General features: G+C 36.4%; 2 protein-coding genes across 2 annotated transcripts; both read right to left on the minus strand.

The window, feature by feature from the left end:
* Window positions 1–1,176: 1,176 nt before the first annotated feature.
* LOC133305011 (uncharacterized) lies at window positions 1,177–2,658 on the minus strand. Its single transcript, XM_061505115.1, has one exon. The coding sequence runs from the start codon at window positions 2,656–2,658 to the stop codon at window positions 1,177–1,179; it is 1,482 nt and encodes a 493-aa protein (XP_061361099.1).
* Window positions 2,659–26,251: 23,593 nt separating this feature from the next.
* Window positions 26,252–26,707, minus strand: LOC133305012 (uncharacterized). The gene has a single exon (XM_061505116.1). It carries the CDS (start codon window positions 26,705–26,707, stop codon window positions 26,252–26,254), a length of 456 nt encoding a protein of 151 aa, XP_061361100.1.
* Window positions 26,708–26,970: the final 263 nt, after the last annotated feature.

Here is a 26,970-nt window from a genome sequence, read left to right on the forward strand (position 1 = left end):
AAGAAGGGCTAATGCCTCTAATATCAGCCATGGTTCAACCACTGGCTTTCTTGTGATTTTTAAGCACATTTAGGAGCAAATTCTCCTCATTATTTTTTAGGGCAGCAACTACAATTATAGGGAGGGTATTATCTCTTCCCAGAAAAGCATATTTAAGGTGAGTTGGGAGTTCTTTCAACTCCACTTCAGGTGGTTCCACAATGGAAGGTTTAAGAGGTTTGGTGATTCTCTCATGAAGTCCTAAGGACTCAAAATGTTTATCACCAAAGAACTTAGTAGGATAAGACTTCAATGCACATGCATGATCATGATTAGATGCATTATTCTCGTAAAATTCAAAAATGACAGAATCACATGCAGAGTCATTTATTTCAAAATTTTCTTGTAAATGGGCAGCAACCAAATTATCAATTACAGATATAGCAGAACAATCATCAACATCATCATCTACATATTTCATGGCTTTAAAAACACTAAAGGTCATAGTGTCATCATTTAATTTTCATCAACTTCACAATCAAGGATAATGAAGTCAGCTGGAAAAATAAATTTTTCCACTTTTACTAAAATATTTTCCACTTTTCCTTCAGGGTATACAATAGACCTATCAACTAATTGGAGAGTTAATGTTGTGGGTGCAGATTTTATTCCTAATTGCTTAAAAATAGAAGCAGGCATGAATTTAATCCTAGAGCCTAAATCACATAAAGCTCTACCAATATACCTATCTCCTATAACACATGGAATAGTAAAAGAACCTGGATCCTCCATTTTAGGAGGTACTTTCGTAGAGACAATGCTGCTGCATTCTTTGGTAAGTGCCACTGTTTCGAACTCTTCTATTCTCCTCTTTCTTGATAGGATGTCCTTCATGAATTTGATGTAGCTTGGCATGTGTTGAAGGGCCTCCACAAATGGTATGTTGATCTGGAGTTGCTTGAGGATGTCTAAGAACCTCTTAAAGTGCTGCTCCTGGTTCTGTTTTTTAAGCCTTTGTGGAAATGGAATCTGCCTTGCCCTTGATCTTGGTGAAATGCCTTCATTTTGTTGTTTAGGTTTGGTTGGCTCCTTTGATTTAGGTGCTGATTTTTCTGTTTTTCCCAAATCACCTTGCTCCTTGTTGTTTTCTGAATCTTCCACTTCAATTACATTAGGCTCTTCCTCTTCTTCAATTGGTTAAACATTTTTTTCTGCCAACTTCCTCAAAGTAGAAGGCCTAATAACATGCTCTGGTTGTTCAACCTCTCTTCCATTTCTAAAATGGAGAGCCTTACAAAATTCCTTTCCCTCTCTCCTTGGTGATTCAGTATCACTAGGAAGAGTTCCCACCGGTCTATTGCTAAGAGAGGATGCAATCTGCCCCATTTGTGTCTCTAAGATTTTTAAGATTGCTCCATGACTTTGAAGCATGGCCTTATGATTTTGCAGCATCCGGTTTGACCACTGATCATTTGGAAGAGGCTGAGTTTCTGCATTAGATTGCCCTTGCTGATCTTGAGGCATTTGTGAGTTGAAACCGGGTGGAAATGGGACTTTTGGCTGATAAGGTTGCTGCCCTCCTTGGAAAGGCTGATTCTGATTTCTATTTCCAACATTTTGATGGTATTTTTGGCCCTGATTCTGGCCAAAATTCCCACCTTGTTGCTGCCATCTGCCTTGGTTATAATTTCCTCTATTATTGTAGTTTTTGTTATAGTCACCAACATAGAAGGATGAAGAGGGGTTGTTTGGGCATTCTTCAAACAAATGGGCTCCATAACAAAGTGAGCAGATTGGTGTTGTTGCAGCCACTTGAGCAGGTGGTTGCTGTTTGGTCTCAGCCATTTGCTTGACTAAAACCTTGAAAGTGTTATGCATTGCTGCCATCTCAGCTGCCATGGAAGTTATTTCAGTCACTTCATAAAGTCTAGCTGCCTTTTTTGGAGCTTCATCTCTTTGTTCAGGCCATTGGCAGCTGTTTTGGCTTATCCTCTCAAGTGTCTCAAAAGCCTCTGGATACCTTTTCAATAAAAACATTCCATTGGCAGTAGCATCCAAGTGAGTTTTTCCTTGGTGACTTAATCCTATATAGAAAATCTGAATGGTAGCCCACTTAGGAAGACCATGGGTAGGACACTTTTTAATCAGCCCCTTAAATCTAGTCCAGCTCTCATGGATTGACTCATCAACATACTGTCTAAACCCTGTGATGTCATCCCTCAAATCACACACCTTTGTGGGTGGGAAAAACCGCATAAGGAAGGCTTCTCCAAGCTCCTTCCACGTGGTGATGGACTGTGCAGGCAAATCTTCTACCCATTCTTCTGCTGCCCCAGCTAGAGAAAAGGAAAATAGCCTCATTCTCATGGCATCTGTGGACACTCCATGAACAGAAAATGTATCGAAAATTTTCATAAATTTTGTAATATGCTTATGGGGATCTTCCTTGGGTAATCCATGGTATTGAGTCATGGATTGCAGCAGCTGTATCATCCCCGGTTTGAGATCAAAATTCCCCTCCACTCCAGGCTGGACTATACTAGGAATTACTCCATCAAGTGATGGAATAGCATATTCAGCAATGGGAAGCTCTTCATCCACTATAACTAGAGCATGGTTGCCATTCCCATTGCCATTGATGTTTTCTCCATTAACAGATCCATGGTTCGATTCTGCCATCTTCAATAATTCGGCAACAATCGTGTAATACTGCTTGTTACTGTAATCAAAATTGAATTCTACAGAAATCTCACAAGAACTTGAAATTGGAGTCAGTAGATAACAAGAAAAATATGTAAAAAGGAAAAAAATTCAATAAAAAAAAAATCAAGAAGTCTAAAACAGAATCACAAAAAGAAATTAAATCAAACACTGTTCCCCGGCAACGGCGCCATTTTGTTGGGTAGTAATTTTTCAAAAGAAAGAGTTATCGTTCTCATGGAACAGGTTGAATTAATTTCCTTTTTATTCTATTCCTAAATTCTTGAAATTTAAGTATTCAATCTTTGAATCAAAGTGTTTATCAAAATTGTATTAAAAAAAATAACAGATGAATTTCTAATCACAAATGTAACAATTATACGGTACTGGAATTCTTGAATCATGGATGAAGAAAAAATTTCGCATTCCTGCGTTTTATAACTGCTATGGCACTTTAATATCAGAATTTGAATTACTATGGCTATTTTAGCTGAAACTTCCTAGTTCCAGTTTTAATCTTTAGAAGGATCTTTTCCCAAAGTCTTATAAATCTTCAAAAATTATATCAAAGACCTCCCTGGGTTATCCCTAACCTCAAGGGTTCAATTAACAAGGAACATAACCTGATTTCCCAATCATGGCTATGCTAAATATATTCAAGATCCATTCCCATGGTGTTCTTGAACTTAAAATCAAAATCTTGCTAATCAAATGAAACTAAAGCAAACCATCACAGTATTCAGAAAAATAAAAAGATCACCCAATCATCGTGAATCCCAGAAAAGAAAAGAATTAGAAACCCATATTCAGAAAAATTGTAAATCTTAAAAGTAAAGAAACATGCATTCCCAATATTCAGTAAGAAAACTCAAAGTAAAAGTTACAAACCGGTTCTTCAAGAGTCAAAATTCCTAAACTAGAGCTAGGAAGAAAACTTGCAGAAGTATGAACACAGTAGCTCGCATGCAGATCCGTGATTCCTTTCCTTGAAGGTGTGTTGTCAATGCACTTCGAGTACAAGAATTGAAGAACAAGCATTCGGCTTTCTGGGTATTTCTCAACACTCAGATTCGAAGAAGAAGATTACAAAGATTCAAAACGAAAAACTGAAACTAAAAAGTACGAAAGTTCTCTATATATCTGGCCCTAATGACTCAGACTCCTATTTAACTAAAAACTAAAGAGCTCCAAGAAATTGCATTGCTGTCCATCCATCTTTTTGTCCATCCAATGATTCAGATTTGATCTCACTTTCAAAGAGTTGATCATATGGCTCCCTAACTGCAGTAAAAATAGTAAAAAAAGAATAGTAAATCATCAAATTATCTCTTTCTCTCTTTTTTTACTTTTTTGGGCTGATTGGTACTCATTTGACTCATTACTATGCACTAATATCCAGCCTTCAACTCAAATATTGTAAAAACAAACCAGCTAAAATAATCATAATTTATAGCTATCTAGACACAAAGGCACCGTCCTCTGAGTCATTTTATTTCACCAGTAGGCAACCACCATGGCTGCATTACTTTGACCGACCCATCTCCTAGGATTACATCCTGATGCTCCAAATCTCCATCGGCAGAGGTGACTATATCTGACAAGGTTGTGAACCATATGTCCGTCTTGAGATCAGGTGCGCAAGTGGATGTTTCACGCACAGTACTTTTCCTTCCATTTCATTGATTTGTAATTTTTAACCAATATCTCGTGATAAGAAGAGCTAGGATGAAGACTGTTTGTCATTCTTGTTAAGTTGCTACGTGGGCTCCAATGATATATGTCTGGTGTCATAGTACACGCTAGTCTTTACCATTTTGACTTCATGATATATTTTCTCTTTTTTATTTTATTTTGTCCTACGCTTTTGAGATCTCAGCCGAGAGCAGAGGGGTCTTCTTTCTTTTGTTATGTAAAGTGGTTATTTTACACTATAAATAAAAAGATTTTATTAATCTCATGTTAAAAAAGATAGTTATCTCATGTCATAGAGACAAATCAGTAGGCTCCATCACCTGACAAAATAAAAGGAAAAAAAAGTGACACAGTTATCGAAGAATGTATAGAAAATGTGACATAAGAATAGTTTTTTTCATAAATAAATAAATAAATAAAAAACTAAAGCAGGTGGTAGATTTTGATGGAATGACCTGACCATTAATTTTTTATTTTTCCCATCCTTGTACGTTGGTGTTGGCGTTACCATTAAACTTGTATTTTTACACTTTCCTATGTCTTTGTCATCATCTCCCTAGTGAATTTTTGGCTACTGCACTAGAGGCCATCCAATCTTTAGCTTCGTAGGTTATTATTTATTTATTATTATTGCCTAGTTTATCTCTGTCTACGTAGCTATAGTATATTCATTTTCTTGTTGTGATTCTAGGCCTAATTTTTAGATGACTTCTAGCATAATTAGGATGCTAGTTCACATACACGTGGATATAAATTCAGTAGGATCTAATCTGTTTTCAATTTATTCAATATCTAGTTGTTTTTTTTTATAGACAATATCTAGTTGTTTTAAATAGTACGTTATGATAACAAAAAAAATGTTTTTTCTTGTGAACTCATTAAATTTGGTTTGCTTTTCTATTCAGATTTTTTTAAAAGAAAAATGTTGCTCTTGAGTGTTGTGTTATATCTACGACAGCATGATAGTGATAAAAAGGATTGTTTGACATGTTTGGCTTCCTTAAATTGAATTGTTATGTTGTGGGAATATCAAGGTTTTGGAAAAGATAAAAAAGAAGAAGAGAGTATTCATCATTTAAACTATCAATGGAAAATTATCCGCGCAAACGATCAACAACGTTGATTGTATGGTTCGTCATCCTCAAGTGTTTGTTTATATCGCAACAGTCTTTGTATAGCCGAGCTATCTTAGACTCTGTGCAATGTGGATTTAATTTCAAAATAAAGTTTGCTTTATCAATATTTCTGTAATTAAAATATTTTAACAAGGTCTATTTTAATCTTCTCATATTCCGCGCGACGATCGACAACGTTGATTGTACGGCTCGCCATCCTTAAGCGTTTGTCTATATCGTAACAGTCTTCGTATAGCCGAGCTATCTTAGACTATGTGCAATGTGAATTTAATTTCAAAATAAAGTTTTCTTTATCAATATCTCTGTAATTAAAATATTTTAACAAAGTCTATTTTAATCTTCTCATATTCTACGCAATGATTTGCAACGTTGATGTATAGTCTTCCATCCTCAAGTGTCTTACCTTAAACTTTGTGCAAATGTAGATTCTTTTTAAATAAAATATTTTCTCTTAAGATCTAAGAAAATTAAAATTATCTATCCAATATATATTTTCTAAAATAACCTAGCAACGATGTACAACATTGATGTATGATCTTCCATCCTCAAGTGTTGTAAGTTTCGTAAAAATTTACATGTAGTCTTGCTACCTTAAATTCTGAGCTATGATTGATTCCTTTTCCAAAACTAATAATCTTTTTCTCAAAAAACAAAATTAATTAAAATCAACTGACCCACAGATATTTTTTACAGAACAACGTAGCTTTGAGTTTCTCATTGCAGCAGAGGATACGTCGGAGCGAAATTTCTCCGTCAAGTTAAAAATAAAACTTTTAAAATTTTTGTTTTCGTTTCTTGTAAATAATTTTAACATCTTGCTTTATTTGGGTTAAACATATATTCTAAAATAATCAAAAAATTTCATAACTAATTTAAGATAACCGTTTTTGAAACGGATGTGTCAGGGTGCAGTGGGATTAAGTTTCCACCTTTCCCTGTGCATAAACAGACTCCTGAACCTTTGATCTATAATTTTGTAGACCAGTTTGCAACGAAAGGTTTTTTAATTTTTCCAAAATAAATAAAATTGGTGACGACTTCATTGTTTTTAATTTTTAAATTTCGGGTCGTTACACCATCAATCCACAAGTATCTCTTTTAAGAAGTTACTTATTGAAGTGTGACATCCATAAATGGATTGCAAAAATGAAAAGAATAATTTTTAGTTAAAAAAGTGACAAGTTGCACCAATTCTCTTAAAGCAAAAAAGACCTTCTCTGTTACAATTACTGTACAAGATTTGGTACCTTCACGATCTTCTGACCCTAGGGAAATTCATCAATATTGAAATTGCACATATGTCTCGTTATTCTGTTCTGTTGAAGTAATAAAAATTAAAACACCACCAAAGTTGTAACTTGTAATCATGCTATGTAACAATGCATCTTCGTGATAAGCAATCAACTGATCATATATCTTCTGCCTAGCTAGTTTGGAGTTAATGCAACAATGGAATAATTCACGGTTTAAGTCCTCATGCATGGGAAAGAATTCTGCAAGGCTCCAAAAACAGAAAATCCCCATAATAGAATAAAAAAAGGTTTCTTGACCATTTCTAAATAGGGGAGGAAGAGATGGGTGAATAATAATCAATCAATTGAAGCAATTCACGAAATACTCTGATTATTTTCATCACAACTCATATGTGGCGGCTTATGTAACTAACTAAACAATCACAAGAAACCAACAAAATACAAGGTGTAACTAACCAAACTCAACCATGGGGTAATACTCTGATTATTTTCATCACAACTCTTCAGAAGTTCAATCAATTTTTTCTATTCAGGAATTTCGAAGTCTGAATCAATCTCTTGCTCAAAAATGAAAGTGACCTTTGGTATTCACAATAGTTACCTTGCAACCTAAATATACTAGTCACTATTTCAGGTAAACATTTCAAATGATGTTAACATTGTGGCTCTTAATTGGAGTTTATAATTTCCATGTTCTTGGGTAGTACAAAAAGCATGGCACACATCGTCCTATCTTAATTCATTTAGTATTAGTAAACATGTCTCTGTTCCGTATCACCTTAACATAAGAATCAAGAGAAATTCAGGCTTCTAAATATTGCCAAAGGGCTTGGTAAGAAAGTAAAAAAATATTTGTTTCTGAAATTACATCTGCTAAACATTCCATAGCTTGAGAAACTGCACATACGTTTTGCCAAAGCATGAATTATATCTACTTATTGTTGTAAAGAACCAATTCAATTCAAAAACTTAAGCTGTTAAGTGAAAACCTCTTTAATGATTTTATATATCTCTAACACGCCTCCTCACATGAGAACCCAAGAGAAAGTAGGAGGCAGTAAGGTTCGAAGTTGTGACCACTTGATCACTGATGCTCTGATACCATGTAAAGAACCACTTTAATCCAAAAACTTAATCTGTTAAGTGAATGCCTCTTTAATGGTTTTATATATCTGTAACAATTGTCACCCAAATTGTTATGGTTTTATCTATATTAATCCACAATAATATAAAAGAAACTGCACATAAAATGTTATCTTAAAATTGTCCAAGTTCAGAAAGTACAGAAGACATATGTGGAATCAAATTTTTATACATATCTAGTGAATGAAAGTTCTATGACTGTGAGCACATTAAGCAAAGTTTTATTCTCTTTGTGTTAATCTTTGTTTAAAATATAGTAGAATTATTCATAGAATTATAAAATTGCAGGAATAATTAGGAATATCCTCCTAATTGTCTGTCACATTCTATGTACTAACTTTTATATGTGATATGGTGTGAGGCATTCTTGATAGATTACAAAATAATATAAAAGATCAATTTACTGAACCATATGTTACAAAAGACAAGCAATCATAGATGATAATACGAAAAAAGTTGCCTTAGCAAGCTGTACTGCAAAAGGAGAAAAAAATTGAGGGCCAAATCAACTTTGCCAAGGAAATCTTGTAATGGGTTCTAAAAATCTACAAAGGAGAATATGTTTGAAATTAAAAGGCATAATAGAGAAATAAAAAGAAAAACCCAAAACCTGCTGAACTAGGAGACATTTAAAGCAAACACATAAAGAGAAAAATAAAGGCAAAAAGATATGGTATAAGACCCTTGTGCTTAAGAGGGCAATGTCACTCGGCATCTTTGATATGATAAAAAAATTAAATACCCTGATTTTGGTCACAACTTCTTTTCTCCACTTCTCTTCTTTAAAGTACATAAGAATCTAAAATGGTTGTAACTTGTATGGACCAAAAAAGCTTTCTGACCCTTCGCAATTAGGAATCTGCAATTTATGAGGAACAAATGTCAGCAGTTAATGGATATCCATAGCATAACCCCTAAGCATATGCCAATGTTTCAGTGGTTTATTCCATCTTATTTGCTATAAAAACTTCTCAAATGTCACACACACAAATCAGGAGCAGTTCAAGGCACAAGCACCAATTCAAAGTGGAAAACTTCATCAATAAGCAAACCTGCAATAGGGCACCTCTCTCCTGGCAAGTAAAGTCAGTATTATTGGATCTGTGCGCAGAGCTTCCAAAACTCAGTGTCGTTAACTTGCCAAAGGAGAGTTGCCCTGTAGCTGTTTTAGCTTAGTTTCATAGAATCAATGGTAGCAGATAAAAGGTAATCCTAAGGTTTAAGGAAATGCATGTCTTTGGTCTTATTGGTGTCTTACATCTTGACTTGTTTAAGGTAAGTTCTCTTTTATTGCATTTTTCTTTTGTCATATAAGTTTACATGTTAAAGGAAAAACTGTAGATTGATGTTTTTTTTTTTGTCCAGTGATTATAGGAGAAACCAATCCTTTTTGTTTCACCTAAGGTAACTAAGAACTATGTAAAATAAGAAATTCAATTTTGGTGTAATTTAATCTTTCAAGAAGGTTGGTCCAATGTTAATGAAATATAAATGTAAAGAGGATCAGAACTTCAGATGATTTATCCAACAAGAATACTAAGCTATCTTCGAAGCATTGGGTGCATGATAAAACAAATAACTTCTAAATATCTTCACTGGTTTGATGAATGATAAAACATCTTATTCAGCCTATAGACTTTCAGCACTAAAAAAACAATTAACTACAACTTTCATTAAGTCTGTTACTTTAGACTCAAATTTTCTTTTTTAACCTATCTCAAACTAAAAAAATAAAAAGGAGTTTTATCTCAGAGAATTAAAAAATAAAAATATTCTTCAGATCACTTTTTTAATTTGTCCTTTGTTAATATGTTGTTGTACCCTTCCAATACATTTCCACTCTAGATTGACCGCACACTACTGTACCCGCAGACAACAGTACACAAGCAACCACGCACTCATTCAAGAAAAATGGTCTCTTTTCTTTTAATCAATAGTAAAAGTTAGGTTGTTTTAGGCTCTAGATGTTCTTGCTGTTGTTGGTTTTGATTACTGTGAAAACATATGCTGCTGCTGTCCTTGATTGTGCTGTGGGGTTAAACTAGTCTTCTTCTTACCTTCACTCAGCATATTCATTCAACACATGCAGGACCTGTGCAATGCGGAACACAGAACTTGAATCCAAAGACAAATCAAAGTTCAGGGGTAAACGACCATTGTAATGTGTTTTTTTTTTTGTGTGTGTGTGTGGGGGGGGGGGGGGGGGGGGGGGGGTGTTTGTGTGTGTGTTTGATATTTCTCGTGTTGTAAGAGATAAAATTATCTGCCGCAGACATATAAAAAATATGTGGGATGTATGTAAAGGAAGAGAGAGAAAAATAAACATAGATCTCATCTCACACACTTTTATTGTAACGCCTGGCAACTTGCAAGGATCAACGACTGTCCTCATACACTAACACGAGACTTTTCAGCATGCTTTGTCCTCACTCGCACACTTTCCGAGAAAACTTCCCAGGAGGTCACCTATCCCAGAATTGCCCCAAGTCAAGCACGCTTAACTATGGAGTTCTTTCATTCCGGGCAACCGAAAAGTAGATGCATCTTGTTAGTATAGGTAGTACCAATTAATTCTTATAGTTATTCCCAACTGTACCGTCTCATACCAGCACAGTCTCTGGAATCCCTCTCTTTCGGGTGTTGATTCGATTCATTCATGTACAGTCTATCAGGAGTCACTCCTTGTTTGTGCCCTTTCGCACCATGCCCTTTCGCACCGGCGATCACTCCCCACCCTCGTCAGCACTCGGGATGTTACATTTATCTGCAACTTTTTCATTGTAAGATGCCAAAAGTTTGATCATTTCAATAAAATTACCATTATTTCTTGAATTAATAGCTTCATCATGCCCTCTAAAAGCACATCCTTGAAAAGCAAGCCAACGAGCAACATCAATTGAAGTCTTAACTTGCATCCTATTTTTTTAATTTGCTGGGAGCTTTGAGCATGCATAACTTTATCAATATGGCAAGACTTATTCATTAAATCTACACGAGACAAGTGCATTAGTATGTTGTGAACAAGGATCATCTCCCATGTAACTTAGAAAAGCACAATTCTTTCCATCATGAACTTTTTTTCTAGTATTAAAATCTTTGATTGTGAATGCATCCCAACCATGTCGCCCATTGGCCTTTGTAGTGAAAAGATAACATGGTAAACAAAAATGCAGCATCTATAGAAGGTGAATACTCAAGACACAAAAAAAATTCTTTGAACCAGGAAGCTTGAAAACGTCGAGAATGCTTTTCGTTTAAAAATGGGTAGGAGCGTTGAGGTTGATATGGCCAAACCATTAAATAAGCTCTTTGTATCTCATCGACTTCATTAGCCGAATAATGTGTCTCCAATTTATTATGTATTAAGGGTTATGAACATGAAATTGATTTAAAAATAATTAAAAGTTATGATAATTATAATTAAAGTGTTATTTTATACTCAGTAATATTCTCATAAAGATTCTTTTATTTTGCAGTAATTTTCAGCTAAATAAAAAATAAATTAGAGAACTCAATTGGATTTGTTTTGGATTTCTGAAACATGAAATTGATGGAAAATCTTATTAAAGATTCTCTTGAATATTTTTAAGGAAAGTTTTCCTTTAAAATATAAAATGGGAGATTTTAAGGATTTGATTAAAGATATGATTGGAGATTTTAGTGAACATTCCATTGAAGATATTATAGGAAATTAAAAGATATGGTTTTATAAGAACCCGCACCGTTAAATTAGAAATTTAAATGATTTAAATATGAAATTAGGAAATAATTCCATAATTGACCTTGAATAATTATTAGAAGACTTAAATAATTATATTAAGTGTTTAAGAATGCTGAAAGTCGCTTTTCTGACAAAAAGGGCAGATATCGGTTCTGCTTCACAGTATAAGAGCGTACTGATAAAGTATCCCGATAAATTATAATAAATACATGAATATTCCTAGAATAATATTTAAGTCAAGAATATCAAGTTTGAAGTCATAATAATGAGTATTGGTGTCAGAACTAATACTGACAGCGTGAAAACGCGTACCGGAAAAGTGTTGCGAAAAATTATAATAAAAATTTGAAAAATCTTAGAAAAATGGCTTGGTTCAGAATATAAAGTTTGAGATTAAAATGATAAGCGGAGCTATTAGTGCTAATATAGTCAGATTAAACTTAAGTGGACTATAAATACCTAGGGCACAAAATCCTATGTCAGAATTTCATTTCTTCTACGTGAGATTTCTGACCCTCTTGGCTGCTACCTTCTTCTTCCTTGCAAAGTTGAAGCTTTTCTCCATTTCCAAGCCCAAGACTCCACATTTTCCTCTTGAAAACCTTTCCCCATCATTGTGTAGACTTGTAGCAAGCATTGGGGGTGTGGGGAGAGTGATCTTGGGAGCTTGGAGTTTTGTTTTCTGAATTTGTGTAGGCTGCTTCCTTGTTGTGGGAGTGGTAGTGTGTTCCACCTCCATTGAAGCTTCAAGAACCAAGCTTTGGAGGGGAAAAACCTACCTTGGTGTTGTGATTTTCGTGCATCATTAAGGCAGAGGCTTAGGGCACTTCATTGATCATCAAAGTCTCTTCATTTTTTGAGTTCAAAGGGCCATAGGTAACCTTTGATCATTTCCTTTGGAAAACCATGATATTAGCTTGTTTAAGTCATTAAAAGGGAGAACTTTGATTATTCAAGTTAATAGTTGTTAATCAATGCATAATAAGTGTTTTTGAACATCTGTTTTGTGACAAAACCGGACCTTGAACCTTAGGAAAGCATTTGGGTCTCGGATTATGCAGAAAAATTCTGCAGAATTCTGTTCTGTCCGCGTGGTAATGGATTACCTTTCGTTGGTAATCGGTTACCATGTACAGTGATCGATTACCCTATTTTTGGTAATCGGTTACCTTTCTTGTAACGCTTGGCTGCTTCAAGATATAATGACTATCCTCACATACTAACACGAGACTCTTCAGTGTGTTTTTTCCTCACTCGCACACTTCCTGGGAAAACTTCCCAAAAGGTCACCCATCCCAAAATTGCCTCAAGTCAAGCACGCTTAACTATGGAGTTCTTCCGTTATGGGCTATCGAAAAGTAGATGCATCTTATTAGTATAGGTAGTACCAATTAATTCTTATAAGCTATCCCAAACTGTGCAGTCTCATCCCTGAACAGTCTTTGGAATCCCTCTCTTTCGGGTGTCGATTCGATTCATTCGTTCATGTAACCCCCCGCTGGAAGCCTGCCAGGAGCTGCTCTTTGTCCATGCCCTTTCGCACCGGCGATCACTCCCCGCCCTTGTCAGCGCTCGGGATGTTACATGCCCACCAGCTTCCACCTGGTTCGTCCTTAAACCACACCGTACTAGAAGAGAGGCCCAACTCTAATACCACTTTTAATGTCTGGCCGCTTCAAGTGTAACATCCCCATCTCGAGCCGGTTCAATTAACATACATATGATAAAACAGAAAACAGCGGAAGACTTAACTTCTGAAAATACGAGCTAACTTTTTCTTTTTCTTTTTAAATTCTCATTCGTCGTAAGCGAAAATCGGGCAGAGTTTCCTCTATAAATCGGACAACTGGGGATTTTCCAATCCCCCACACAGAAGCATTTCCTGATAAACAGTTTATACAAATATAATCAAATGCCCATCCATGGGCGCATGCATAACTTGGCTCAGTGCCACTATATCTAACAGCATGCAATCCAGCACGTAAACATATCTGAATACTACCTCATCATATAACGTGCCTGAATACCCAAATGTACATGCATCAAAGCGACAGACATGTACAAAACATATACAGGCCATATACAAAATAAAGGATCAATATCATGATCCACCAAATGCGAAAATACTACAGGACATCAAACACTCCAAAAAGGTAGTAGCCTACAGCCACTCAAAATCCGATCTGTCAACTGCCTCAGCCACGTGTCGTGTCCCTGCCTAGTGAGGACTCACCGGGAATCTGGGCACCTGAAAATATGTCCCCAAAGAGGGGTGAGATTACAAATCTCAATAAGCTCCAGGTTTATAGAGAATTCTCCATACCCCTGGCTCACTCCTGCATGAAAGTCAGATACAAAGTATACGAATACAACATATAACAGATATCATAACAGAACAGAGCATATATCCATATCATATCAGAGATGTGCGCCGTCATTCCCAAGGGAGGACCCCAAGCGGAAATCAACACACGTGTTCCCGAGGGAGGACCCCAAAGCGGAACCAGACATATCAGAGGCGTACACCATCAGTCCCGAGGGAGGACCCCAAAGCGGACGTCCGGGTACTATACAATCAATGGCCAGAGAATTTTATAGAAATCATATTACAGAAGTCATATCAGAGCAAAACATATCATGTTATCAAATAACTCTATATGAATGCATCTATACAAAGCATCTAAATAACAGTCATACAGTCCAACCATAGTTAACTAACCATGGTGGAGCACTCAAGCCGGAAAAGACTCCTTAAACATAGAGCTTACCTCTTGAAGCTTTACCAATACGCTTACTTGTTGCACAAGTTACTTATATGTCTTCAAGAGATTCCGATCCTTTTTATTCCCTAGGTACACCTAGATCAGGAATCCACAAATCCAAAATCAATAAAATATCATCATGCCTAGCTTTCACAGAAGGCATACATTTTATCGCTTATTTTCCTTTCTTTATATTTTTGCCAATTCTATGCCAATACACAAGTCAAGACCTCTATACACCCGTTGGCGTTCTTTAATTTAATCAAGCATTTACTTAAGAATTTTCCACATAAATCATGCTATTTTTCTTTAAAAATCGCGGGCATACTCTTAGGGACCCAAGGTATTTTTCAACCATTTGTCAAAGCATTTCACTTCTTAGCTCATCTATTGGTATATTAAAATGCAACACATTTAATTAGAATAAAATGTAACCAATCTATATATACCCCTAAACATCCTATAGTTCGAAACATAGAGCAAGTATTTGTAGGATTTTTTTCCAACTTTGGCATTTCCACCAATTCATCCATTTACACTACATTCCAACATATTTTACCTTTTCAAACATACAATAAAAATTTGCATGATGAACCCCATATAACCCATGAAGGCCGAAACCTAGGGGAATCAAGACACAAAGGATTTTTCCCACTTTGGCCTTTACACTAATTTACCAAATTCATACTCACTCCAACACATTAGACACTCTAAATATATCAAATAAAATTTTGCACAATGCACCCTATGTGACCCATAATGGCCGAAGCATAGAGGAGGGCATAGGATTTTTTTCTAATTTTTTTACATACATATTAACACTTATTTTCATTTCCTAAATCCAAAACATCAAGGATTCATCATCAATCAAAGTTTAACACACAATGCTTTACCACCAAAGCATATTCATAATTTTATAACTTAAATAATCAAGACACTACCATGAAAATAGAGGTTTGTTACCTCTAATCAACTACCAAAGCCTAGAAGACACATCTCCAAGCAAGGCTCCTTCAAAAATGCACATTTTCTTCCTTGATGAATAGTGTCACGAAAATGAGATGACCAGTATCTCTCTCCACACACGAAATCAGCTCAAACGGAGGGGTGGAATAGCTTCCTTGGACGATTTCCTATGAGATTGGTATATTGGGTGGAAGATTTGGTGGCTTAACCATGGAGAAATCAAAGAAAGAAGAAGACAACCCCAAACCCTTCCCCCATGGCTGCAGCTCGGTTTTGAGAGTGAGGAGAGGAGAGAGAAACTGATTTGGAAATGAGACTTAAGTGACTTAAGAAGGTGAGCACATGTGGCCTTTTACCCGGGTATTTTTCTTTCGCGTATTTTCACTTAAACTAACCCGAAACTAACTCAAAGCTACAAATATATTTTTATTTTTCTAAAGTCATTTACCTTACTTTTATTTTCTAAGGAACACTATTCATAATTCGCAGTGTGGTTTCTGCACCGTTTTTGACGAAATGCACTGTGAATCACTAATTGTACTTCATTTACTTATGAAACTTAAACTTATAAACTTATCATTTTCTTGGGCCTATATTGACTTGCTTGGCATATATTGGACTTTCTTATTCTTATTTCATCAATTATTTGTTTCTGGGCTCTACCGGTTGCTTAAACAGCAGTACAAAATACCCGGTAGAAACACTATTCACGAGATTTTCACGAAAAGTGCCAGACTATACAATTTTTCGTTCTGAACTCATATTTGTCGTCAGAATTATCAAATTATGTTCCTAAAATTATTTTTCTCATTTACGCTCTACCGGTTAATTCACAAAACTGTAAATTCTCCTGCAGAACGCACTGTTCATAACATAGTCATGATTACAGTCAAAATACTCGAAATCGCTCACTGAATCTAATTATGGCATTTAAATCCTTAAATTAAATCTCTAACTAAGATTTACCAGTTAGGGTCATTATATTCACCCCACCTTTTAAGGATTTTGCCCACAAAATCAAATATCAAATATAACATATACCTGACATCAAACTCAGGATACTGCTGGAGAATTTCATTCTCCCGCTCCCAAGTGGCGTCCTCAGGAGTCAATCTTTCCCATTGCACCTTGATCATGGGAATAGTCCTGTTTCTCAATACTTTTTCATCCCGTGCTAGGACCTTCAACGGTCCCACAACAAATTTCAAGTCCTTTCTTACTTCGATATTGTCCTGCTGTACAATGTGGGATGCATCAGGTACATATTTGCGAAGCTGACTGATGTGAAAAACACTATGCAGATTTGACAAATGTGGAGGTAAGGCAAGCTGGTATGCCACAGGTCCGACCCTCTTTATAATCTGGTAGGGCCCAATGAACCTAGGACTCAACTTCCTCACTCCAAGAGCACGCCCAACACCCGTAGTCGGAGACAAATGGATAAACACATGATCCCCTTCTGAAAATTCAAGGGGTCGATGCTTTGCATCATAATAACTCTTTTGGCGGCTCTGTTCTTTCTTCAATCGATCCTTAATCATCATAATTTGATCGGTAGTCTCTTGGGCCATATCAGGCCCAAATAACTACCTCTCACCAATTTCTGACCAACAAGTAGGCGCCCTGCACCTACGGCCATACAAAGCTTCATAGGGAGCCATGCCCAAATTGGCATGATAACTATTATTGTAGGAAAATTCCACCAGAGGAAGATATTTATCCCATGTATTTCCCTGCTCTAAGGCACAAGCCCTCAACATGTCATCCAGGGTCTGAATAGTCCTCTCAGTCTGACCATCAGTCTGAGGATGATAAGCCGTGCTCAGCCTCAGCTGTGTACCGAAGGCCTGTTGCACTGCATCCCAAAGTGTAGAAGTAAACTTAGGGTCCCGATCACTAATGATACTTTCAGGAACACCATGAAGTTTCACAATCTCTCTTACATATATCCGAGCCAACTGCTCTGTGGAGAAACTCGTTTTAACTGGTATGAAATGTGCAGACTTTGTCAATCTGTCTACAACTACCCAGATAGAATCAAAACCAGCCTGAGTTCTCGGTAATGCCACTACAAAATCCATAGAAATACTGACCCATTTCCATTCCGGAATATCCAAGGGCTGCAGTAATCCAGAAGGTCTCTGATGCTCAATCTTAACTTTCTGACATGTCAAACACTTACTCACAAATAGAGCAATGTCTTTCTTCATTCCCGACCACCAGAAATTATGTTTCAAGTCTTGGTACATCTTGGTAGCACCAGGATGGATAGTGTACTTACCCATGTGACCCTCAGTTAATACCTCATCTACCATCTGACCTTTTGGAACAATGATCCGATCCTTGTAAAACTTAAGACCGAACCTATCAGTGGACACAAAGTCCTGCTCTTTCATAGACTAAATCTCTTCATCAAGCAATTGAGCTTCTTTAATCCGCTCAACTAATGAATTCAGGACTACCTAGTAGTCAATAAATGCGGACTATCTTCTGTATTCACAGGAATGTGGAGATCCCTGAATTTCTCAATCAAATTATACTCGGAAATCATCAAATTGGCCATACCAAGCGCCTTTCGGCTTAAAGCATCAGCTACTACATTGGCTTTACCAGGGTGATATTGCAATTCAAAATCATAATCCTTCAGAAATTCCACCCATCGGCGTTGCCTCATATTCTTGCATGATCTAGACATAGGCTTGTAGGAATTGCAAACTTTATAATTCATCGCGCTTAGGGCTTATTCTGAAAAGGATTACTAAGTCATTAGAATTCTAATTAGGTTAAAAGGTTAAAGTCAACAAGTAATTAGGATTAAACCAACCAATCAATTATAAGATGAATTGTTTGAAACAATTGAGATAAATTATTACTGAAATTAATTTAAACTACTCAAAGAGGATCAAAGGTGAAATATTTCCTAGCTAAAGTTTATGTTATTAATCTTAAACTCCATTTTAGTTCTTAGTGTCCTTAGTTTGATTGCAACTGTCCTTAAATTTAGTTCTTTCATTAAAAATTACTCTTCTCTACACCTATTGATTTGTCCAAATTAGGGGAAATAGTGAGAATAGTTTTGGTGCAATTAATCTTGTGGAAACGATACTTTACTCACTCTTTATTACTTCTACGACCGGTATACTTGTCGTGATCACAACACTGAATATTCCCAAATCGACCGGTATACTTGTCGTGATCACAACACTGAATATTCCCAAATTGGTTTACGTTTTCCTGGATCACGTTCAAAAATTTTATTTCTGACTATATTAATATCATCAGTATGTTCAATTTTGCGACACTTGGAAGAAGGTTGCTCATGAGAAGATGCATCACTTTCAGAAATTATGTTTATAGGAGCATCACTTGATTTACTTTCAGAGTATACTTTCTTTTTAAAGAATACATCTATACTTTTTTAACCTATATGTTAATTTGTAGTTAGGGAGAGAGAGTCACGATTGAGTGAAAAGTTTGAGAGATTATCATCTTCTAACTCCTCCAAAAAGGTGAGAGTGATCCACCAAAATTAAGTGAGAAAAAACTTGTTCTAATCCATCACATTGAGTTTATAATATCCATGTTCTTGGGTAGTAGAAAAAGCATGGCATACATCATCCTATCTTAATTCATTTAGTATTAGTAAACATGTCTCTGTTCTGTATCACCTTAACATAAGAATCAAGAGAAATTCAGGCTTCTAAATATTGCCAAAGGGCTTGGTAAGAAAGTAAAAAAATATTTGTTTCTGAAATTACATCTGCTAAACATTCCATAGCTCGAGAAACTGCACATATGTTTTGCCAAAACATGAATTATAGCTACTTATTGTTTTAAGGAATCAAATCAACCCAAAAACTTAAATTGTTAAGTGAAGATCTCTTTAATGGTTTTATATATCTCTAACATGCCCTCCAAACGAGAGCCCAAGAGAAAGTGAGAGACGGTAAGGATCGAACTCGTGACCACTTCCTCACTGAGGCTCTGATATCATGTAATGAGGCTCTGATATCATGTAAAGAACAAATTCAACCCAAAAACTTGAGCTGTTAAGTGAAGGACTCTTTAATGGTTTTATATATCTCTAACAATTGCCACCCAAATTGTTCAGGTTTTATCTATATTAATCCACAATAATATAAAAGAAACTGCACGTAAAAAGTTATCTTAAAATTGTCCAAGTTCAGAAAGTACAGAAGACATATGTGGAATCAAATTTTTATACATATCTAGTGAATGAAAGTTCTATGACTGTGAGCACATTAAACTAAGTTTTATTCTCTTTTGTGTTAATCTTTGTTTAAAATATAGTAGAATTATTAATAGAATTATAAAATTGCAGGAATAATTAGGAATATCCTCCTAATTGTCTGTTTTAGCTTAGTTTCACATAAGGTTTAAGCTACCAAAACTTATAGCTGATTTAACTTAATGGATCTGTACTTTCTAAACATTCCACAGCTCGAGAGTCTCTTATGCCTTATTTGGCATGATATAATATTTAGCACATATGTTTTGCCAAAAGATGAATTATATCTACATATTGTCACCCATATTGTTCATGTTAATCCACAATAATATAAAAGAAACTGCACATAAAAAGTTATCTTATAATTGTCCAGCTTTAGAAAGTACAGAATACATATGAGGAATAAAAATTTTATACATATCTTGTGAATGAAAGTTCTATGATTGTGAGCACATTAAACTATAAGTTTTGTTTACCAAAAAAAAAAAAAAAACTATAAAGTTTTTTTCTCTTTTGTGTTAGTCTTTGTTTAAAATATAGTAGAATTAAAAAATTGCAGGAATAATTAGGAGTATCCTCCTAATTGTCTGTTACATTCTATGTACTAACTTTTATATGTGATATGCGTTCTTGATAGATTTCAAAATAATATAAATGATCTATTTACTGAACCATATGTTACAAAAGACAAGCAATCATAGATGATAATATGAAAAAGTTGCCTTAGCAAGCTGTACTGCAAAAGGAGACAAAATTGAGGGCCAAATCAACTTTGCCAAGGAAATCTTGTAATGGGTTATAAAAATCTACAAAGGAGAATATGTTTGAAATTGAAAGGCACAATAGAGAAACAAAAAGAAAAACCCAAAACCTGCTGAACTAGGAGACATTTAAAGCAAACACATAAAGAGAAAAAGAAAGGCAAAAAGATATGGTATAAGACCCTTGTGCTTAAGAGTGCAATGTCACTACTCGGCATCTTTGATATGATTAAAAAATTAAATACCCTGATTTTGGTCACAACTTCTTTTCTCCACTTCTCTTCTTTAAAGTACATAAGAATCTGAAATGGTTGTAAATTGTATGGTCCAAAAAAGCTTTGTGACCCTTCGTTATTAGGAATCTGCAATTTATGAGCATCGAAACTGAATAAATGTCAGCAGTTAGTGGATATCCATAGCATAACCCCTCAGCATATGCCAATGCTTCAGTGGTTTATTCTATCTTCTTTGCTATAAAAACTTCTCAAGTGTCACACACACAAATCAGGAGCAGTTCAAGGCACAAGCACCAATTCAAAGTGGAAAACTTCATCAATAAGCAAACCAGCAATGGGGCACCTCTCTCCTGGCAAGTAAAGTCAGTATTATTAGATCTGTGCGCAGAGCTACCAAAACTCAGTGTCGTTAACTTGCCAAAGGAGAGTTGCCCTGTAGCTGTTTTAGCTTAGTTTCATAGAATCAATGGTAGAAGATAAGAGGTAATCCCGTATCAGTCGTAGTCGTTGGTTTAAGGAAATGCATGTCTTTAGTCCTAGTGTCTTACATCTTGACTTGTTTAAGGTATGTTCTCTTTTATTGCATTTTTCTTTTGTCATATAAGTTTACATGTTAAAGGAAAAACTGTATATTGATGTTTGTTTCTTGTCCCGCGATTATAGGAGAAACCAATCCTTTTGTTTCATCTAAGGTAACTAAGAACTATGTAAAATGAAGAATTCATTTTTGGTGTAATTTAATCTTTGACGAAAGTTTAAATTACAGATGATTTAAATGTAAAGAGGATCAGAACTTCAGATGATTTATCCAACAAGAACACTAAGCTATCTTACCGATGCGATGAAGAATAAAGACATTGGGTGAATGATAAAACAAATAACTGAAGGTATATCATCAGAAATGTGGAAGAACATCGTACCGATGCAATGAAGAATAAAGACACCGCTTTGATTACCTGGGGGAAGTAGCGAGCGTGACTAATTCTCACATTCAGTTCTCCTTCTCAAGCCTCACGATCTGCAGCAACGCACCACGAACGATCGCAAAATCCGTTCTTCGGTTGATCTTCCAGGCTATGACTCAAGGGGATCAGGGAGTCGTGTGGGCAACCGTTCAGATGATGAACGTCGGCCTCTTTGGTGTGTTTCTGATGTCTGTAACCCTAGGAGGCACTGGAGAGAAAAGAGAGTTTATATACTCTGCCCAATCCAAGAATAACCTTAAGCTTCATGGGTTGAAATTACTCTTTTGGGCTCACTCTCACTAAAGCTATTGGGCTTAAGTGAGAAGAGCATACTAAACTCAGCAATCTCCCACTTGCTCTTTTGGACACAAACTTGAGTTCATAAACCCAAGACTATGTAGCCCATAAGCCATCATCATTTGATTATACAACTCATACCTTGTCTCATTTTAGCTTGGAGATCTACCATATGTCACTCATCAAGCCTCCTGATAATCTTTGAAAGATTATCTGATTCGGCGCTCCTCCACTAAAAGCCCAAACGTGAACTCCAAGATTAATTACCTTTATAACATGAATATGCATTGCCCCTTTACAGAATGTCTATAATTGATTGATTAATTTTCTGTAACCCAATCAATTATTTATTCACTTGACTATGATAGTTTCTCTAATGGATTAATTGCACTGGCCAGTGTCTTTAATATCCAAGTACTGAAACATATCAAGAGGACATTTCCTATAAACTCCTTGTTGTTTATCTCATAAATACCGATAATCAAATAATTCCACTCCCAAAATATCGAGTTATTGGTCGTCAATAGATCGAACCTCACCCGTTGGTAAATCAAAGAATGAAAACTATTTGATTACCTATTTATAATAAACTCAGGATTAAGAGCAATTACATAACTATAGTTAACTGGAGATTTGATACCTTATGACAGAAAAACAACCTTAATCAAATCTCTCCTAGATCCTTTCAATGTGAGTATTAATTCACATCAATATTTTACAATGGTTCGGAAAAAACCATTTCGTAAAATATTGCAGCCTAAATAAAGTGCCCAACTTTATCAACGGCTGTGAACTTATTCATCAATTGTGAGAACCAATGACCATGTCCTCCATGAACGTATCCATATGGTCATATACTCCACAATTGATCTGGACCTTAGTGTTTGTAAATAGTGTGCGAAATAAATGAAAAATACCTCATTTATAACATCCAGAAAAATGACAATGCCATAATGTCTTGCTCAAAAAACACAAAATAACAAAGTGAAAAATTAACTCCTAAAGCTATAGCAAATCTGGAATCCTCCTAAGACCCATAGATGTAACATGGCTCTCGAACACACGTTCAGGCAAACTCTTAGTAAAAGGGTCAGCAAGGTTCTCATCTGATGTTATCTTGGCAACCACTATGTCTCCTCTTTCAATGATATCTCAGATCAAGTGATACTTCCTCTCTATGTGATTTTGCCTTTTGTGATACCTTGGTTCCTTGGACTGTGCTACTGCCCCACTGTTATCACAATAAAGTACAATGGGACGGCTAACACCTGGTATCACCTGAAGATCCGTTAGGAACTTCTTTAACCATGCAGTTTCTTTTGCTGCCTCAGAAGCAGCTACATACTCAGCCTCTGTTGTAGAGTCTGCCACACATGGTTGTTTGACACTCCTCCAACAAATGGACCTGTCATTAAGGGTAAACATATATCCTGAGGTTGACTTTCTTGAGTCAATATCTCCATGGAAATATGAGTCTGTGTAACCAACGGTTTCAAAACTCACACTAGAATAGACCAACATATAATCTCTCGTTCTCCGTAGGTACTTGAGTATATGTTTAATCGCTATCCAGTGTTCCTCTCCAGGATTAGATTGGTACCGGCTTACTACTCCCACTGCATAGCAGATATCTGGTCTGGTGCACAGCATAGCATACATGAGACTACCTACCACTGAAGCGTAAGGTATCCTACTCATGCGTTCTTTCTGCTCAGGAGTCTTAGGAGACTGCTCCTTAGATAGATAAATCACATGCCTGAAGGGTAGAATTCCCCTCTTGGAATTCTCCATGCTGAACCTGGCAAGTATTTTGTCAATGTAGTTAGCCTGGGATAATGTCAATACCCTGTTCTTACGGTCTCGCAAGAGTTTAATACCAAGAATATAATTGGCCTCTCCCAAGTCCTTCATATCAAAATGCTTGCTCAGCCAGGTCTTTATGCCTGACAATACCTCTGCATCATTTCCGATGAGGAGAATATCATCCACATAAAGCACTAGAAAAGATATTGCGTTACCTTGGATCCTTTTATACACACACGGCTCATCAGGACTTTTCAAAAAACCATAAGACTTAATAGCCTGATCAAATCTGATGTTCCATTCTCTGGATGCTTGCTTAAGTCCATAGATGGACCTTTGCAACTTGCATACCATATTTTCTTGCCCTTTGGCTATGAACCCTTTTGGCTGCTCCGTATAGATATCCTCTTCCAAATTTCCATTTAGAAAAGCGGTTTTGACATCCATTTGCCAAATCTCATAATCAAGATTTGCTGCAAGAGCTAAAAGAATCCGGATGGACTTGAGCATGGCAACCGGCGAAAAGGTTTCTTCATAATAGACACCTTCTATTTGGGTGTACCCTTTCACCACCAATCTAGCTTTGAAGATTTGAACCTTTCCGTCTTATCCTCTCTTTCTCTTGTAGATCCACTTGGATCCAATGGGTCTTGCCCCTTTAGGTGCTTCTACAAGAGTCCAAACTAAGTTAGAATACATAGATCCCATCTCACGATTCATAGCCTCAAGCCATTCCTGAGCATCAACATCTTCTAGTGCCTTGTCATAACTAGTGGGATCATCATCATTCTCAATGACGACATCTTGACTCGATTCACCCAACAAGAGATATCTTGCTGGTTTACGAATCAATCTCCCAATACGACTGTGCTGCACTTGTTGTTGAGCATCTACAGGATGATCCAAGTCTGGTGGGTTAACAATTTCAGGAGGATGGCCCTCATTCATTTCTGGATTAACCATTTGATTTTGTTATACCACAAGTGATAATTCCACTTGTTGTTCATCATGCTGAATTTCTGGTTCTGTTTCTGGTTCCTGAGTATGTTCAACTTCGGGCATATTTTTCCCTCTTTGAACAAATACAGGAATAAAAGCTGGAACCCCTTGAGGTTGAGGCGAAACTTGATCCGAGTCTATCTCATCAAGTATAACCGTACTCTTCGGCTTGTGATTTGCCATACACTCCTCCTATAAGAAAGTCGCATGTGTACTCACTAACACCTTCTTTTCTTTCGGACTATAAAATAACCAGCCACTGGTTCCTTTAGAATAGCCTATAAACATGCACACTTCTGTACGAGAGTCCATCTTATTTGGCTTCTGTTGTAAGACATGTGCCGGAGCACCCCAAATCCGAATATGGTTCAAGCTGGGCTTACACCCTTTCTATAATTCTATTGGTGTCTTTAAAACAGATTTTGATGGAGCCAAGTTCAAAAGGTACATAGCAGTTTCTAAGGCATATCCCCAGAATGAATCAGGCAAAGGTGAATAACTGAGCATCGATCTTGCCATCTCTAAAAGGGTTCTATTTCTCCTTTCAGCGACTCCATTCTGCTGGGGTGTCCCAGGAGAAGATAATTGTGAAACTATCCCCTCTTTGGTCAAGTAAGACCTGAACTCGCCAGATAGGTATTCACCCCCTCGGTCAGACCGAAGCGTCTTAATTTGAACACCAAGATGTTTTTCTACCTCAGCCTGTAACTCTTGGAATTTACCAAAAGCCTTAGACTTATGACGCATCAGGTACACATGTCCAAATCTAGAGTAATCATCATAAATATGATGAAGTACTGATACTCGCCTCTGACCTGGACATTTATTGGTCCACATACATTAGTACGTACCAATTCCAGCTGAAGTGTGGCACAATTCCCTTTGGTTTTGAAGGATCGCATAGTCATTTTTCCCTCTAAACAAGATTCACATACTGGCATTGGTTCAAAGTCCAGGGATTTTAAAATCCCACTTTTCACCAAACCGTGTATCCTCTTAGAATTAATATGACCCAATCTCAAATGCCAAAGGTAAGTTTCATTGGAAACTTTTCTTTTCTTTGAAGAATGAGTATGCTCATCATCCTCTAATTCAACATGATTAATTTCACAGGGTGCAGGACTAAGGAAATACAGACCATTAAACAATTCACTGGAACAGATAAAAGAAGATGAACTTCTAATAGTAACTGAGGAATTAAATTGAACTGTCAAACCATGTTTAAACAAACAACTAACAGGAATCAAATTCCTCTTAAAATCCGGAATAAACAAACAGTCTTCCAAAACCAAAGTTCTGTAATTATTAAAAGATAAAATAACTTGTCCTACTGCTAGTGCAGACACAAGTTCCCCATTGCCAAGCTTCAACACTCTTTGTCCTTCACTGATCGGCAAGCTATGTTTGAACCACTGCAAAGAGCAACAAACACGATTAGTGGCTCCTGAATCAATGATCCATATATCATTGTAATTCTCCACTAAACAAGCCTCAATCACAAATAAATTACCCATACCTTGTTGATTCACACGAGGGCAATTTTTTCTCCAATTCCCCTGTTGTCCGCATTTGAAGCACTTTCCTTTCGGCTACTTCACTGCAACAGGCCTGGCTACTGGAATCCTTGATTTCTTCTTTTTCTTGTTCTTTTTCTTACCCTTGGGTTTCCCCTTAGGTTTTCCAAAACTCTCACCAACAAAAAATGCACTACCCTGCTTGACCAGAGACTGTTCAGCACTCTCAAGCTCGTGCATCAACTTGAGATCAAGATTCAACATGTTCATATTATAGTTCATCTTGAACTGATTGAAGTAATCAGGGAGTGATTGTAAGAGAAGGTCAATTTTCACTTCTTGTTCAAACGTAACCCTATGATCCTCAGCCTTCTTGAAGTTTGCAATCATTGACAAACAATGATCCTGCACAATTCCTCCAGGCATTACTGTCTTAGTGACAGCATTCAGCGCAATCTGCCTAGCAGAGCTGCTAGACGTAGCAAACATGCCATCAAGAGTCTGGAGCATAGCTTCTCCACTCTCAACCATGCTTACCTGCTCCTGAAGGTGATTGGCAAGACTGGCTAAAATGTAGCAGCCAACTGCCACATTTGCCTTCTCCCATTTCTCCTTCTCCTACTGAAATTGGGCCTTTGTTGCCTCAGGCGCATCTTCAGCAGGCTGCGCTGGTATAGGGGCGATCAGTACAAAGTTGAGCTTTTCGTATTGTATAACAATATCAAGATTAGTTTTCCATTGTTTGTAATTGGTACCATCCATAGGTTTTTGGCTCAAAATAGTTGCTAAAGGAT

Source organism: Gastrolobium bilobum, unplaced genomic scaffold, assembly GCF_033153095.1.
Source record: "Gastrolobium bilobum isolate Gb01-03AN ecotype WA unplaced genomic scaffold, APGP_CSIRO_Gbil_v1 utg20602, whole genome shotgun sequence".
NCBI lineage: Eukaryota > Viridiplantae > Streptophyta > Magnoliopsida > Fabales > Fabaceae > Gastrolobium > Gastrolobium bilobum.